The 17,557-nt window shown below is 45.2% G+C and overlaps 1 protein-coding gene across 1 annotated transcript; it reads right to left on the minus strand.

Annotated features, from left to right (window-relative positions):
* Positions 1-5,530: 5,530 nt before the first annotated feature.
* LOC111256259 lies at positions 5,531-6,807 on the minus strand. The gene is made up of 2 exons (XM_022823970.1): positions 5,743-6,807; positions 5,531-5,578 (listed from the first exon to the last, which is right to left on the minus strand). The coding sequence occupies exons 1-2, from the start codon at positions 6,805-6,807 to the stop codon at positions 5,531-5,533; spliced, it is 1,113 nt and encodes a 370-aa protein (XP_022679705.1).
* Between the last annotated feature and the right edge of the window lie 10,750 nt (positions 6,808-17,557).

A 17,557-nucleotide genomic window follows, 5' to 3' on the forward strand; every position in this document is an offset into this window, starting at 1 on the left:
ATCATCGACGGTGGCGGAGGCAAAGACTGTCCCATGCTCGAAGCAAAGTTCTACATGTACTGGAACATCTGCTCCATCCTAATCCGGTTTTCCTCATCCATCCTCCGCTGCATTTCCTCCATCTGCGCCGCCATCTCCTCTTGTTTCTTCCTTGCTTCTTCCACCTGGGCCTACAATATTTCATTGCAATGTTATAATGCAAAGCTAAAGTATAACAACAAACGAACGATGAATGGAAGAGAAAGAACCTGTAGAGCCTCCATCTGGAACTGTGCAGTGGTGGGTCGTGGCCGTATCGCCGGGCTCGAGTCCGTGCTCCTAGCTTGGATCTGGGAGAGAGTGGGAGTAGAGGCCGTGTCGATGACGCCGTCGCTAATCCAATATCGGCCATGCTTCTTGCCTCCTCCCACCCTCATCACGATTTCTCCATCAATGTCCTCGGAGTTCGGATCAAAGTCTGGCCCGTCAACCTCCCTAGCCATCTTTGTATACTCGCTGACGCGGCTGTGTATGCTAGGGTGGCTGCACGCCTCGGACGGGTCGTCTGGGTTGAAATCGATATCGGCCGTCGCCTTGCCCTTTTTGGAGAGGACCCATGCCTTGAGCTGGGAGCAAGGTCGGCCATCATGTGACGCCGACTGCGGCAAAATACAAAATCATTAAAAATTACGTAGAACTGAACGTTACAATAAAGAATTGAAGTTGCGTACCCATTTTTCTCTATATTCATCAAGGCTTAGGCTGCCTTGATGGTGTGGTGCAGTCAGCATCTGCAAACGCCGCTGCCGGCAAGCAAGGTGGTTCTCCAACCACACGTCGACCATCCTCTCCCAGCACGGCATATGCGCACGACACCACCACGGAGGCACCTACATCATCAAGCGTGTGACATATGAAAAAGAAAATGAGCCTAATTAATCTTAAATAGTAAGCATCAACGTTCTTTATTTACCCTCATGAATTGGTCCTTAGTCATGTTCATTGTTCTTGCCTCCTCTTTTCTAACCTTCATCTGTCTGTATTGAGCGTGGAATTCGATGATGGCCTGGATGCGCGCCTCGTAATGCATGTCCTTCACGAGGTTCTTGGCGGCTACATCACAGACGGCCTTCGCCTTGGCCTCGAACCCCTCCTGGCATCTATAGAAGTCCTGCATATACACGCGTATACAATTATTATTTCAAGAATGTCAAAAGTAGGTGATGTATTGAGCAATTTAGTACGAGGAGTACTTACCCACAGCTCGGCCTTGACCCGCTTCGCTATGTTGGGGAATCTTCTCTGTTGACGATCAGGGACGTCGGGGGCGGCGACGTAGTGGTCCCACGTGTAGGCCAGCTGCTGCTGTCCGACGTACACCACCAAGCCAAGGAAGTGAACCCTGCACAAAAGGCTAAGGATCCCGTTGGCCTTACGGTTGTGGTCACCCCCACTGAGCTTAATCCAACTCCTGCACAAGTCATTAATATGAATTATTAGTTTTTGTAACTTTCAACATAAGAACAATATTAAGAATATTTAAAGTTACTTATTTAAGTAATATTGTTCCATTATTTCATGGATTTATAGCTCATATTTAATTTATATCTATTAAATTCATATACTTGCAATTAATAAATAAAAATTATCAAACGGATCCGAAAAATCCCCAAAATTTGACATGAACCAATCTATGTTCTCTATAGCCTATAAAAATAAATTGGGACTCAATGACAAATTCAAGTATCGATTCGTCTCAAAATCTTACCGGATCCTTCCAACTTCTATGAATCCTCTCCGGAGATGCTTCGAATTCTAAACATCATATGTCAAAACTTGTGCGAAACCTTGTCAATTTTTTACCACAGCCTCTGCATATGAAATCATAGTATCTTGCAAAATCTCGTGATTTTCAAACTTCGTTTGTATTTTTTAGAATTAAAAAATCATTTGGCCACACGTTCGTAGTCGTGTTTCCTTAACAAAATGTTCGAAATTTCTTTTCATTTTCTGGGTAAGACCTCAATGTGGACTCACTAACATGAATATGATTTTTCCACTCATATTATTCTATTATTCCAAACACCTGCAGTTCAAATTTGACTTAAATCAACAAATTACTCTAAATGAAATTAATTGATTAAATATAGCAAACAGGTCAATAAGAAGTCCACCTTGTACCATGCAGTGCCAAATCTCATACATGTGGAGTATAAAAAGTTTGGAGGGCGGAGGAGGTCTTTTTTTTTGCCGAGTGTGCCAAAAAAACACTCGGCAACACCCTAGGTTTGCCGAGTGCCACAAGAGACACTCGGCAAACTAGCATGTTTGCCGAGTGCCCCATCGAGACACTCGGCAAACTAGCATGTTTGCCGAGTGCCCCATCGGGACACTCGGCAAAGATGCTAGTTTGCCGAGTGCCCCCCGTCGACACTCGGCAAATCCTTACGTCCATCACGGCGACGGCGCAGCGCGGCACGTGGAAGTCACGTGCTGAAGACTTTGCCGAGTGCCCCATCTTTGCTGAGTGCCCCGTGGGTGTTTGCCGAGTGTTTTTTTGGTGGCACTCGGCAAATCGTGTTTTCGCCGAGTGTATTATTTTTGCCGAGTGTTTCTAGGATTGCACTCGGCAAATAGGTCCTTCGCCGAGTGCCCGCAATAATACACTCGGCGAAGAAATTACACTTGGCGACTTTGAGGTTTCCCGTAGTGTTGGCAAGATAAAAAATGTGACCTAGATGAGAAGATGCAATCCAAGCACCAGCCTCCGATGAGTACAAGTGCAACCACAGTACCTGGTTGTAGCCCACCAAGATGACGAAGAATGGGTCACCACGGCAGTCGAGGTGGTCGCAGCCGCGCACGGCACAGAGCACCGCCGCATTGTAGGCCCCAAGCTCGACTGGGGGCTCTGGTAGCCTCTGCTGTTTGCCAGTAGTGGGGTCCCAGACCACAAGGTTCCCACCCTCGATGGGGTTTTCAAAGATGACGCGACCATGGCATCAGTCGAGTACGCGCCAACCGGCACAATCATCAAACGTGCGCTGGGAAACAGGCAGGGTGTTATGGTGGGGACGAATCGGGGCATGTGGCTGACACAGGCAACTATGTGATTGTGAAGGAAGCCGAGCAAGGCGGTGCTCGGTGGAAGGTGCAGTAGCAGCGGCCGAAGGTGGGGTCGGAGAGGAGGCGGCACCAGGGCTTGGAGACGAGGGAGGCGCGCGTGAGGCACGCGGGGTTGTCCGGTGGGACGCGGAGGAGGATCGTCTCCTCGACGAGCTTGGCCATCAGTTCCAATGGCTGGCGCGGCTATGGCGGTGCCATGGCGCCCGCTGGAGGGCTGTGGATCGATGACGATGCGAGCCGAGGTGGGGCAGCTGATTTCGGAGGAAAAGGAAGCACGCGCGATGGCGGGGAATGAATGGAGGGTTGGCGGCAGGGAGAGGGAGGAAGGGAAACTAGGGTTAGCATTTTGGAGTTAATAATCTAACTGATGGGACTCCTGTACAAAGTTGCAAGTGAGATGGGCTGAAAGCATGCGAGAAGGGAAAATGGGTTTGGATTACCCGGCTCCATGTATACCACGGATAGTTAGATGTGCTACTCACATATACCGACGAATGGTTGTATGGCATATCTAAACACTATACCGACCAATGGTTCCGTGGGATAACTTGAAGTACTGACGAATGGTCTGTAGGTACCTATAGTGACGAACTATTAACCGCTAGTGACGTACTTATACCGACCCTTGGGTTGTGGTATAGTGGGTTTGGGTGAGGAGGAGAGAAGATGGCAAGGAGAAAGGATAGGAGGGTTCGACCTGCTGCCCGATCTGGTTCAACCAAGTTAAGCTCTGCACAAATTTGAGAGATGATGACAATGCGGTTGACTTTACCATCGTCACTCTCTTCTTGTTCAGTTGTTCTAACTCAGGTTGCTCACTTGCACATAAACATTATCAAAATTTATATTTTCCTATCCATTGCAACAATGATGTTCATGATCTACAACAGAGGAGATTGCATTTTGTATCGGTGAGTGGTTTGAGGTTTCAGAAAATACATGTTGATCTACAACAGAGGAAATTGCATTTTGCATTGATGAGTGCTTTGAGGTTTCAGAAAATACATATTTATGAAATTCTAGTGCAGTCTTATAAACGACCAATACTGTCCTCAGAAACCAAATAAATTTGAGCGTCACGCTGGCATTCGATGGCTTGTTGTGCTGCTACCGCGCAATACTGTCCTCAGCAGCTGGCACCGCGGCGGAAGCGGCGAGGGGAGTGGACGGAGGAGGAGGAAGGCCTGGAGCACGCTGATGGCGGCGGCGGAGGGTGGGCAGCGGCGGCAAGGTGGGAGGCACGTGACTTTATGCGGTGGAGGCGGCGGCGTCCAAGCGAGGAAGGAAAGGAGGGGGCAGATTGAGGGAGATGGGGCGTCCAAGCGAGGAAGGAAAGGAGGGGGCGGATTGAGGGAGATGGGTGGCGTGATTGGTCGGCGGGATAGGCGTGAGTATGGTGGGCAAGTAGCTGCTGGTGCATGAAAAAAATAGGCACGATTTGGCAGAAACATTTTTCATCGTCCAAAAATTACGTTCCCCCTTTCGTCAATCCTTTTCGCCCACCCCTAGCCTGCCAGGTGGGTCCTCTACGAGGGGTGGGGGGATTTTAGTCTGGGTGAGAATTGTTTTCAATTCTCTCATTTCTTATATAGTATAGATATATTCCTGATAAATCAGCCATCCTCAATCCAGAAATGAAAATTAAGCAGAAGCACTCAAATTCAGTTGTCAGTCAAAACAACCACAATGCATCTTTCAGCTCAAAGTGGAACTGTCAACCATCAAATTAACTGAAGCACTCAGATTCATTCTTCAGTCAAAAGAACCACATTAGTTCCAAGGAGTCTTCAATGAAACACTAACCAGAGTAAGATTTAACTACAAATTTGAAACATAGTCCTCACAGCCAGCCAGCCAACTAGAGAAGAGAAACATAATATCTACAACTGACCATGCATGGTGGCATTCTCTTTAAACAAACTAATTAAACTACCCAACACATTAATAAACCTTCCAAAGCATCAGCCCTGCAAGATGCCAACATTAGCAGACTCAGCTTGATGGATTTGTGAACTGTCCAGAGTGTAACATAATTTGGGCTCAGTAGTTATTAATAATCTACCTCCGCTGGAGATATGGCCATTTTCTGCTAGATAATCTGAAAATCGGAAAGTACCAAGCAAAAGAAAGTTAAAATTGTTTCAAGCTCTATATACGATCTTTTAAGATGAAACAGTACAGAGCACCTACTGTGTATATATGTAATACTTACACGGATAGTATATGAATGAATAAACCAAAAAGGGCTACAAAGAAAATTAGCTAATGATTTATCAGAATTTACAAAAGTTCACAAGCTAAGGTTGAGTTTTGTGATGTGAGTTTCAGATTTTCCAAAGAAGAGACTTCGAAATATCACATCAATAACTTGCGAGTAATTATTAAAAAAATCAACTACTAATTCCTAGGCACATCTTTGAATATATCAAGAATGGTCCTTAACAAGTTGAACACGACCAGAATGAGATAGAATCTGATAACAACACATTGTCAGATGTTTCTGTTTTCGCAAGTACAGGTGTCATTTATTTATGTACAAGTAAATATCCACATATATATATACGAACAGCGTATATAGAAGCAGAAGCTATACACTGAAGAATTAGCTAGGTAAAGCAAAGAGCTAGTAAACCTTACCTTGGTGTAGTAGCTCATGAAGGGGAAGACAGCGTCATAGTGCCCTGGCTCACTTATCTTCTCCACCCGTCCTGAGTTGAGTTCAATTGTGAAAACTCCGACGTCATTGCTCACAAACATAACATCCCCACCCTCCTCAAAACCAACTACGTATGCTTGGTTGAAGGATTCAGGGATCAATGTCTCAAGCTCAATGACTGCGCGTTGTTCCCACCCAGCACTTACCTCCGTATCCACATTCTTTGACCACAGGCAAAGCTCTGAGCCCCTAATGTCGGCAAACCCCAGGGAACCATCCACCATTGGCATGATTGCAAAACCTCCTTCATACGAGTGCGATGCCGGCGCGTCGATGGTGGACAGGCGATTCTTGCCCAGATCATACCTCAGAAGAGCCGTGCTAGCAGAATCTAGCCTGAAGTAGATATCATCTCCGATAAGCGTGCTCGGCTTTCGTGCGACATGGTGACGCAGATCTTGATGAGCAGATAGCTTCCAGGCACCAGCCGCCGACGAGTACATCTGCACCTGCATCACACTGCCAGTAACGTCCAGGGCCGTCAGCAGCACAAGGAACGGGCCGCCGTGGCAATCGAGGTGGTCGCATCCTCGCACGGCGCAGATCACCGCCGCGCCGTAGAGCAGACGCGAGATCGGGGGATCCGGCAGGAAGTGGCGGCCGCCGGTGACGGCGTCCCAGACGACGAGGCTGACTCTGTAGCCGAAGATGTCGAAGAGGACGCGGCCATGGCGGCAGTCGATGACGGACCAGTCGCGGCAACCGAGCGCCGGCTGGGGGATTGGGGAGGGCGCCACGGTGGGTACGAAGCGGGGCTCGGCGACGGCGCCGTGGGCGTAGTGGTCGTGGAGGAAGCCGAGCAGGGGCGGCGCGCCGTGGAAGGCGCGGTAGCGGCGGCGGAAGGCCGGGTTGGAGAGGAGGCGGCGCCAGAGCTTGCAGACGAGGGAGGCGCGTACAAGGGACGCGGGGTCGGCCGGCGGGAGGAGGAGCAGGATCTCGCCGACAATGTCCGCTACCAGCTCCGGCGGCTGCCGGGGCGGCGCCATGGCTCCAGCGCCGATCCGCCGGGTCGATGGTTCAGGGTACTCGAGAAATCGAGTTGGTCCAATTTGACCAGATTTCGTTGGTCTGGTTTAAACATCAACCTCCAACAGCAAGGAATTCCGAGGGTGGTTGAGATTTCGTAGGCAGTTTGTTTGGATTTTTGCCGCCCAACTGAATGAGCAAGTTTTTGCCCAAACCCGGAACAAAGCACATGCGAGAATTCTGCCATGATGACATATGTGTTTCAGCTACGGAAGCTCAGTTGCGTTTAGATCGGAAGAATCCAGAACAGCGTACGGCTGGAAGTTCAGAGCGGCATACTTTGGGGGTGTTTGGGAACACCCTGTTAAAGTTTAACACCTGTCACATCAGATGTTTGGATACTAATTAGGAGTATTAAACATAGGCTAATTATAAAACTAATTGCACGGATGGAGTATAATTCGCGAGACGAATCTATTAAGCCTAATTAGTCCATGATTTGACAATGTGGTGCTACAGTAACCATTTGCTAATGATGGATTAATTAGGCTTAATAGATTCATCTCGCGAATTAGCACAGGATTCTGCAATTAGTATTATAATTAGCTCATATCTAGTCCTCCTAATTAGCATCCGAACATCCGATGTGACACTGTTAAAGTTTAGCACCTCATATCCAAACACCCCCTTTGTCATCGTCACTCTGCAGCTGCCGAATCTCCACTCCAAGAATTATCACCTCTAGGAATCAACACAGTCAACAGGCTTGAATCATATATCTCTGATGTAAATTGGCAGCTGCTCCATAGCCACAGCTAGGATGTGGAATCGATATGATTTAGAGCAGTAATGCACTATATTTGAAGAACACCAATAATATTTCAGGACTAAACTTGCAGCTGCAGATACATTTCCTAGTAGCTGTTCACCGCAATATTTTGGGGGAAAAGAGACTCATTGTCGTTGATCTCACTGACTATGGCCATGTTTGGATCCAAAGGTTAAGTTTAGCTTTCTAAACTTTAGTACTACCTATCCAAACAGGAGGGCTAATGGATGGGCTAAACTTTAGTCAAGCTCTAAAAAGGTGAAAAAGCTTTAGCTATGAGGAAAAGGCCAAAATGCCCTAACTTTATGAAGGAAAAGAGAGAAACAAGAATAAAAGTGACACTTTATAGAGTTTAGCTGTACCCATTAGCTATGCCTCCAAACATGTATGGACTAAAGTTTAACCAGCTAAAGTTTAGCCCTTACTAAAAATTTAGCTCTAACCCATTCAAATATAGCCTATGTCTACTATTAGCTCCGGCGACTGGCCGTTTGGGTGAGGAAGAACGAAGAAGTAAATAATCAAAGGGCCACAGTAGGTGGTTTAGTTTGACCAATTTGGTCTGACATCCTGGCTCAACCAAGTCATCAAGATTCGTATGGCAAAGGCAACACAACACACATCTCCAACCGTCCTCCTGTGCCTGAAAGGATACTGACAGTATGGCCGACGATGATGAAATAAACATGGTCCTATAAATATATAATTTGTGATTTTGGTGATTAAGTGACAATATAGTTATTGGGACTAATGGTTTATTGAGCATATGCTTTGTAGGATTTATAAGTCCCAAGAATGGAAACCAAACAATGCAAGATTCAAGTCACGGTATTCAAGTCATGGTGTTCTAGAGCAGCGAAGTAACGCTATTCAAATAGCTGGATTCAACAAGAAAAATGCACATCACTAGATGAGCTGACGGTTCATCAGCGGAAGCATCCCACAAAAAGTGTCGGAGCATTCGTTACAACGGCAAAACCCCCATGCGCACCAGATGATCCAACAGGATGATTTTTGTGAGTGTCCGAGTTTTAGACCTTGTGAACAAGTGAACCCTAGGATGATCTGATGCTAGGATTGAGGGGTGTCAGACTAAGCATTAGATGAATCTTGGGAGATGTGTTGGCTCGGTTTGGAGAAAACAAAGGGCACTGAATGATCCGACGCACCGTCGGATGAAGCGTGAGACGATTTTGGCAGTGAGGGGTCCAATGGCTATTTGTGTCAGAGGGGGCACAGATGATCTGATGCCTACCTCATGTGACCATCGGATCATTCGGTGCTCACAGTTTTTAGCTAGCTGTTGGAGCAACAACTTCTTTGATAGTTTGTGCTATCTCATCCATTTGGAGATGCTGTTGTGTGCACAAGTCTATTGAAGATCAAGACTCATTAATAATACATCCATACAAACAAGAGTGGAAAAGTGATCATCCAAGGCTTAGCACAAGCTTAGAATAGTGATTAGTGCTAGGATAGGCCTAGAGTGAGCGAGTACAAGGTGTTGCTACCTTTTTTGTTAACTGAACAACAAGGAGACCCCTACTGGATTTTTTATATAAATATGAAAAAAGAGATATACAAATTACAAGATCACAGGTCCAAAGAAGATCCTAGCTAGGGGGAGGGAAGAGACATCTTATATGAAATTACATAGCCACTGAGTCAACTCCTGTTCCCGAGAAGGTTTTAGCTCTATGTATGATCAAAGCAAACTCTTCTTTCAAAACCAACTTCCATCTATCTAGAGACAGGGAGCCACCATAAAAAACAATCCCATTTCAATGCAGCCAAATACACCAGCAGGCAACAATTAAAATTTCCCTGAAGATTTTAGACTCTGTCGAACATCAATGATCGTATCTGATGTAAGAAGAGACAGGTCCCAGGTTATGCAAATCCAGAACCAGCATTGCGCTGAGACATGTGAAAAATAAGTGAAACAAAGTCTCTTCCATTCCCGATGAGCATAGGACACAAGAATAATCATCCAGGACCATATGTTTGCGGTGCAAAAGGTTGCAGGTATCAAACGATCCCTGAGGAGCCTCCCCTGTGATTGGTACAAGGAGTCAACCATCATTATAAGTTTGGTGCGCTAGCACCTTGGGGTCTTGGTGGCTCACTGTCAAGTCTTTGACCCTCTCGAGCTTAGATGGAGTGATGATGACGATCATGTGCAGGGGATGAGAGGTCCCTTCCTTTGTGGAGAAGCTCTGTGGTGGAGATAGCATCAACATGACCGGAAGAGAGTGAGGGATGTAACACCCCGTCCTCCAAAGCCGCACCGCCCAGCCCTTCCGAGGGGTGAGCACGCGTACACATAGCACCCTGCTTACACTTTCGTCCTCGCTTCGTGTAAAAGGTTAATCCGAAGGTACTATGGCTGGTTGATGAAGGCTTATAAGTTGGCTCCACCCTTGCTAAACTAACAATGTGGTACTAAACATGCGCACTTGCGCTAATGGGCCACACTGGACCAACCAAATTGGGCCGGGTGTCACAAGGGAGCAGTGAGCTTTGCCTTTGTGGCAAGCTTCTCATCCAGCATGGCAGAAGTCTTTGGGGTGAGTTCAAGATCTTGACCAGGAGAGATTTGGTGACTGGAAATATATCCTTGTGCAGCTCTAACATGTAGTAGGGGTGGCATTTGCCTACTGATACCACGGAATAAATTGCCGTGCCGCGTTTGCATCTTTCTAACCCACTCCTTTACGTTTCCACATTTCTTACTTGGAACTTGAGTGCCTTACATTCTAGACTAGTATCTTGTTAGGATTAGCTCTAGATTGGAAAACTCTTTGTGGGTGAGAAGTTTTCACTAGATCAATCATAGATGCACATCTAGATAGTATGATCTAGTCTATGTTTTGATGCAAGTAGCGAAAGCTATAAGCTATAGTTTTTAAGTTTGCCTAATTCACCCTATCCCCTCTAGGCTACAAACATCGATTCCTTTTATATGCGGATGGAGTAGGGAAGAAATCAGTGGCGCAGTGAGATTGCCACCGTCCAGCACTACGATGAGGAAGAATACGTGGACTACTGCCTCCCTGCCAGAGAAGACGGAGACTAGGAGGGGCTGCCATACCCCCGCTTAACCGATGCCACGCGCTCGAGGTGTAGTACACACAATTTTACTCCCATCTCAGTCTCATTACATGCTCTAATTCATTTCAGTACTATATAGCCTTTTCCATACACACGGCACTAAAATAAAGTTTTTAGCGTCGGGTAAAATGACATTTGCAGGAACTTACTTGAGGCTCTGCTCTTATTTTTCATAGTTAGAAATATCGCATTTGTAGGAGCGGGCCTCGACCACTCCTGCACATCCTTTCCTTTTAGGACAGGTGACTTTATGGCCTGCCCTCGAAATTGATTAAAAAATAAAAAATTGCCCGCACAGCTTGCCTGCTGCCACCTGCACGCTTGCCGCTCGCCAGGCCGCGTGCCGGCCGCGCCGCTCACACGGCTGTCCGCCGCCATTGCCCACGAAGCCGCGATGCTGCCCCCGCCCGGCCGCCCTAGGGCATGGGAGCCACACGCCAGGGTGCAGGGGGCTCCACCATGCCCGCCCACCGACATTGCAGTGCAGCGTGTCCTGATCTCGACACGACCAAGAACTGGTCGGTTATGAGTTCAAACCTCCTTAACCATGTCGGCAGCCGGTTGTGCTTTGCCAAAGCCTTCCATGTTCTGAGCGACACAATGGAGGAATCAGAGGAAAATATTATTCAGACTTCAACCCTGACTGGGAAACAGATATGCCTGATTTTGCTGTGCTCATCAGCGTCAAGCTGGTTAGCGGCTGCAGTGGCGGCGGTGAGAGTAAACTGCAAGGGCTCAGGATAGTCAATCACAAGTCCTGTTACTTCTCTATGCAGGAAGCAAGATAAAATCGAGTGGGCGCTATAGATCAGATTTTTTTTTTCCGAAACAAGCTATAAATCAGATTTAGTAGTTGTTGCATTGGCCGGCCGAGAATTTTCCTCCCCATTGTAGTTTGAACATCCATTCCTACTGATATGATGACAAAGCCTGTTCCCGTTACTAAGTTTGAGCTGTGCTCGGGCTTAGTCGGTTTAATTGGATAGTCCAAGAGACTATTGTTGGCACCAGTGGTTTTCTTGTCTTTGTTCTATTCAGGATGAAGGGTTGATGATACAAGATGAATTAATTCCATAAGTTCTGTTGGAGTTGTTCCAAATTCACTCCAGGAAATAGGCCGACCTTCCCGACCCTTTACACTCAGGGTCTGGCGAGGCGGAGGATCTCCCGACCCCGGGACTCGGGGTCGGGCGAGGCGGAGCGTCTTCCGACCCCTGGACTTTGGGGTCGGACGAGTCGGAGCATCTCCCGACCCCAGGACTCGGGGTCGGGCGAATCGGAGATCGACCCCCAAGGGGTCAGGCGCATCCGACCCCAGGCTTGGGGTCGGACGAGGCGAAGTCCCAGGCGCACCCGACTCCTGGACGAAGAGGACTCAAGGTCGGACGAGGAGGAGTTCCATCCTCGTACGGGACATAGAGTCCGTACCGCTCAATAACCCCTGTCTGGGGTGTCGGTACTATATATACTAGCACCCTTGCTAGGGTTTCGTACCGAGGATAGAAGAGAGACAGAGAGATTCTCGTGTAAGCCGCCGTAGGCGTGTAACCCTAAACTCTTGAGATAGTGAGATTGTTGCTGGCTGGTGCCCGTGGTTTTTCCCTTTCACATTGAAGGGGTTTTCCACGTAAATCGTGTGTCTCCTTGCGGTTTGATTCTTTACTTCATATTCCATACGCCGTTCGTTGATAACAAGTGGTACCAGAGCTTTGGTTTTCTCTCTCTGTCAATGGATATTCCTATTCATCTTAACAGCTGCTTTACCAGAAAGATTAAGGGCGGTCAAAAGAATCTGAACATTTTACTTCAAGGAAAAAACATCCAATTCCAACAGTTAATGTGTAGAGTCCAGACTCCAGAGGCCACTTTTAAACTGCAGCAGCACCAGCACACTAGGAGTTTCATGTTAACTAGTGTTTGGCGCGCGCCGGGGCGTGCGTATAATGTTGTGACAGCAATATTTTTCGTTATAGATGTCAAACTTCGTCTGGCTCTATGTCAATATGCTTGAAACTGAAGTATCATGTATGGCTCTCTCATATCAAACTGGATGCATGCCGAGGTTATTACCCTTTGTATGTCCCTTGTGTATATTTTGCCAGCATACATGTCTGGTGCTAAGATTGATGTATAAATTATCGATAACATAGATGTAAAGAAATGTGTAGAATTGTCTATGCACGGGTATGATGGGTACTATGATAACTCGGTGGCTAGACAGAAACAATCTCTTTCTCCAATATACTTCAATGTGATCACTGATCCTTTGTAAATTTTGTGCCACAACTATCAATTTGGCAATCCGTATAGAAAGATACAGTGTTAGAAGTTAGAAACACAACAATTCAGTGATCTGAATGTGATGTTAGAAATCTATCAACATGATCACATATTATCAGGTGAAAGTAACATCGATATACGTACATATTAAAAAGAAGATATTAGAACCATATTGCTAACCTTTTTGGTAGAACATTTGTAGCAAAATGCAAAACTAAAAGGAGTGTTGTTTAAAGAAGATAAAACTGATAAAGGTCACATATCTTTTATCAGAAGCTGATAAGTGAAATATATATATATATATATTGAACCCTATTCTAAACGCTACTTGTACGTCAATAGATTCCTAATTTTTAAGAATCACCATGTCTAAAAATACACACTGATTTTTAATTCAATCTCGAAATAGGCAAATGTGTCAAAAAGTTCAGGTTCAATTATAGCATGCTAATGAGTTATGGAACTGGTAATCAGAGGTCACCAAGCGTGATTCATTTTGGTATGCAGTCAAATAGGCTGTGTACATGCATATGCATGTGATGGCACTGAGCATCAGAGATCAATGGTAGGGCATGCAATGCACTCACCTTGAGAGTATGCGAAATGGATGGTCTGGGCATGGGCTAAACTTATTTCAGCACTGCAGCTCCCTTTTGACGTTCTCCATCCATCGTGCTAGCCCCTCTACGGTACTTAGCTTGACTGGTACATATTGACATATGTAATGTTCCATCACTGATTGCTTCCTGGCATATGCAATGTTCAGTCATCCTGACCAGTACACATTTTTTGGGAGCCAGTTCAGTTCAGGTCTCTATGGAAATTTTGCTGAGGCAATAGTTTGTTTTGATGAAACAGGAGGGAGGTACCTCTGCTAATTATATAAATAATTTAAAGGAGTACAAATTACAAAGGTTCAAATCATGAAACGTGTGAAAGAAAATAAGAAAGATTACAATTGTGTGCTCTAGCCATTGAGACATGGGTTCTTTCCAGGCTTCCTTTACTCTATGAACAACTAGAGCGTAGACTGATTTGAATCGAAATGTGGTTCCTTGAATTGTTGGAGAGATGTTCTTGAAAATCCAATCGTTTCTAGCCATCCAAATGCTCCAACACATGATGATTATAATTTCCATGGAAAAAGGAACTTGTAGTTGAGCTCTGAAGCTTTCCAAAATGAAGTATGGCTCAAGTTGCAGATCAGGAAATAAACTTATTTGTATCCAGCACTCCTGTGCAAAGGGACATTCAAGTAGAAGATCCTCACTGTCATGTACGTGGACATAACACACAGGCATAAGATGGCAAGGCCATGTGTTTTCTTCGGAGGACATCACGTGTGCTAAGCCTGTCCTTTAAGACCAGCTAGAAAAACACTTTGTGCTTATTTTGACACCTTGATTTCCAAAGCCAATTAAAAACCTGATGAACCTGTCTTTGTCCAGTAAGATATTTATAAGCCTTAGATGAGGAGAACAAAGCATTTCCCCATATGTATGTCCAAGTATCTGAATCATCATTCGAGAGGGGCAAATCTTCTAGGTCAGCAGCTAGTTGAAACAGCTGATTGAAAGCTTGAGAGGGCAGTGGCAGGTGAAAAAGTTGCTGTAGATCCTCAATTTGATATGCTCTTTGAAGTGTGATTTGGGCTGATAAATCACACTAGATGTAGCTCGAATAAGTCGAAGATGATCACAACTTCTATGTATTCCTGCATAATCAAACCATGTTGTAATCAAATGGTTAATTTTACTTATTGTTCTCTGAAGTTTAAGGAAAACATAGAGGAATCTTCATAGTAGCTGATGCAGTACAAATGTAGTGCTGAATATTGAATTTTGAATGCACTAAACATACTTCCAAGGTGACCCCAATTTGACATTGATGTATTGGTAGGTTTCCTCTGCTACTTGCTATTGTCATTCCATGTTATACAGCTCCTCATGGATGCTGTAAGAATTCATCAGTGAATTTAGAAATTCGAGTGCGACTAGAACATATTTTCAGAACAGTCAATTGATGGAAAAGTTGCAGAGGATATCCTTTTCTGTTCTACACTCTAACAAAAGCATTCATTTTTTTAATAAAAAGCAGAACTGGACTAATTTAGGCAATGATCATACAACTTATGTTTGGTTGTTCTTTCTTCTACCTGTTTGAGCACCTGAAGTTACTTGCATTAGTTCTTCATTCTGCTTGTCCAATGTGAGTAAGAATTATAACTCCAGGGATAATGAAGTGAATTGCAAGAAAATAAACCTTTAACAAACTAAGGTTGTGCTTAAAATAGCATAACATATATGATTGGCAGTAAAAGCCATGGGAAATTGGGAGGTGACGTAAGGAGTGATGCATGGATTGATGATTCACGCCGAAACTTCTGCTACGTCTGTCATAGTTGGTGAAGTCGAAAACGTTGTCATCCTCCACCAGATCACCTGGGCTGCTGGGCAGTGGCACCCCGGACCACCTTGCTGATGCAAGCCACGTTTGTGATCCATTGATAGATGGTTAAGTTCTGCAGATCAGGAGAGGATGGCAGAACCATTATTGGTGATTGCCATTACGTGTAGGTTGAATGCTGGTGATGGCCAAGCACAACCCTAAGGGAGGTCCCTGATGGGAGGAGTAAAGCGTTAACAATTTTATTTGTAGGAAAAAGAAAAGTCCTTCTCACATCATTTAACAAGGCTAAACAAAAGGATATAGATAGCTCATGAATAACCAAATGTGAGAAGCCTTTCAAGTACTTTTAATCGAGATAGAAAGGAAACATTGTGGAGATATTTGGGAAAGTATACGCACTACAATTGTATTATTTCATCAAAATTATAAGAGCTCTAAACATATATAATAATGAAAAAATTTCTGGACGAAGGACAATGACAGAGCATAGCACAAGAAAGAAACAACAACATGCCTTTCTTCTAGCATTGCAGGTCTTCTAGATCCTAAGAATTTTTTACTCTGTTTCATAGGGAATTCAACATCATATATTTGTAACTTCTTTCAACGCGAACCAGTTAGCCTCCCAAAATGATTCTCTAGACGTCTTATACTTTGCAAACAAGCAATGGCATTGATGGTAGTAGGCTACTGCAAAATATGATGCCAAGCGTAGGTAAACTATTAACAAATGCCTAGAAACTTGCCACGACTGGCATACTCAGCAAGGAAAGCTTCTTTTGGAAGGAAAAAACTCTTACCTCGAGCGTAAGGCTGTTAGATTCTAAATTGTGTAAATAGACATGGTTGGGAAGCTGCATATCCGATTATACACTTGACGTGAACATATCATGCTAACAAAGAGTAAAATATTGCAACATAAACTAAGTGCTCCTGCAAAGGAAGTGCAATTTTTTTTTCAGTATCACAAATCAGGATACAACACAATATAATGTAGGAATTTACTGAGGCCTGTTGACCATTTAGAAGCAGAATTTTGCACAGGTTCCTAACAAACCATGGTAGGGGCTAAAATCACCAAAATGGACCCTATTCCTGACAATTCCATGTATTTGTTGTAATTTAGATATAATTTGTTAAGAACATTTGAATGACCTGAAAAAAATCAAGAAGTAAATAAGAAAAATTAAGAGACACTTTCATACACATAACATCTACCTAAATTATCCTCTGGCCGCTTACCTATGGAACCCTGGCTCTCACGATCCTTCTTCTTCCTCACGGAAGCTGCTGAAAGTGGCAGTTTGCCTCTAGCATGGGATCAGCCTGGGGATCTTTCTTTCGTGCAATCCACCGTACCCATGGGAGCTGCTGTCATGTCGATCTGATGGCTAGCAAGAAGCACACCGGCTTCCCCATCTTGTCTGCACGACTGCGCCGGCAATGGCAAGGGAAGCGGACTGCGTCAGGGGAGGCGGCAGGATAGGAGGCAATAAGCCAATAAAGCAGGGGCGTCGCGGCGTGGAAGGGAGGCGACCAGGTGTGGCGGCGAGAATGCTGAGAGGAGAGGAGAGAGCAGAGCGGCGCCATGGAAGGAAGTCAGAGGATTGATTGAAAGGCAGCCGTCGGGGTGAACCGAGAAGACGGGAAGGTTAGAGCTTGCAATATTTTTCAACTGGACGAATCGCGATTGGCCACGGAGAGCCGTAAAATTCGATCAGATCGAATGGTGCAAGTTTTTTTCTTTTACTGATGCGGACCAATTAGCTGGCCACCGAGGGCGCCTCGTTTCATATCAAGGAAAATGAATGCAATTACTTTTTCCGGCTTATGTTTCTTTGCCACACATGTAACCTTCTGCACTGAAACTGAACCATGAAAACTCCAATATATTACAGTTCCGAACGTCGTCTGCCTCAAAAGCTGAAACACTGCACGTGGGCAATCTTGTCCAAGTCAAATTAATTAAACTGAAACAGATCGACAATCTTTATCGGTCGAAAATTGACGAGTGGTTATGTCAAGACGAAAGAACAGTGGCTCAAGTGCTCAACCAATCCAAAACATAAATACGAAAGACATCTCCCAAAGTAAAGCCCATGATGACTTCAGCAACAACCAAACTTTCTAGTGCAGCAGCA

Source organism: Setaria italica, chromosome II (genome assembly GCF_000263155.2).
Source record: "Setaria italica strain Yugu1 chromosome II, Setaria_italica_v2.0, whole genome shotgun sequence".
In the NCBI taxonomy this organism is placed as follows: Eukaryota; Viridiplantae; Streptophyta; class Magnoliopsida; order Poales; family Poaceae; genus Setaria; species Setaria italica.

Excerpts from the sequence above, each read along its gene's own strand:
- LOC111256259 (XM_022823970.1), bottom strand. The coding sequence starts at position 6,807 with ATGGCGCCGCCCCGGCAGCCGCCGGAGCTGGTAGCGGACATTGTCGGC. Across the intron at positions 5,579-5,742 it reads TCATGAGCTACTACACCAAG|ATTCTATCTCATTCTGGTCG; the intron begins GTAAGGTTTACT and ends TGTTGTTATCAG.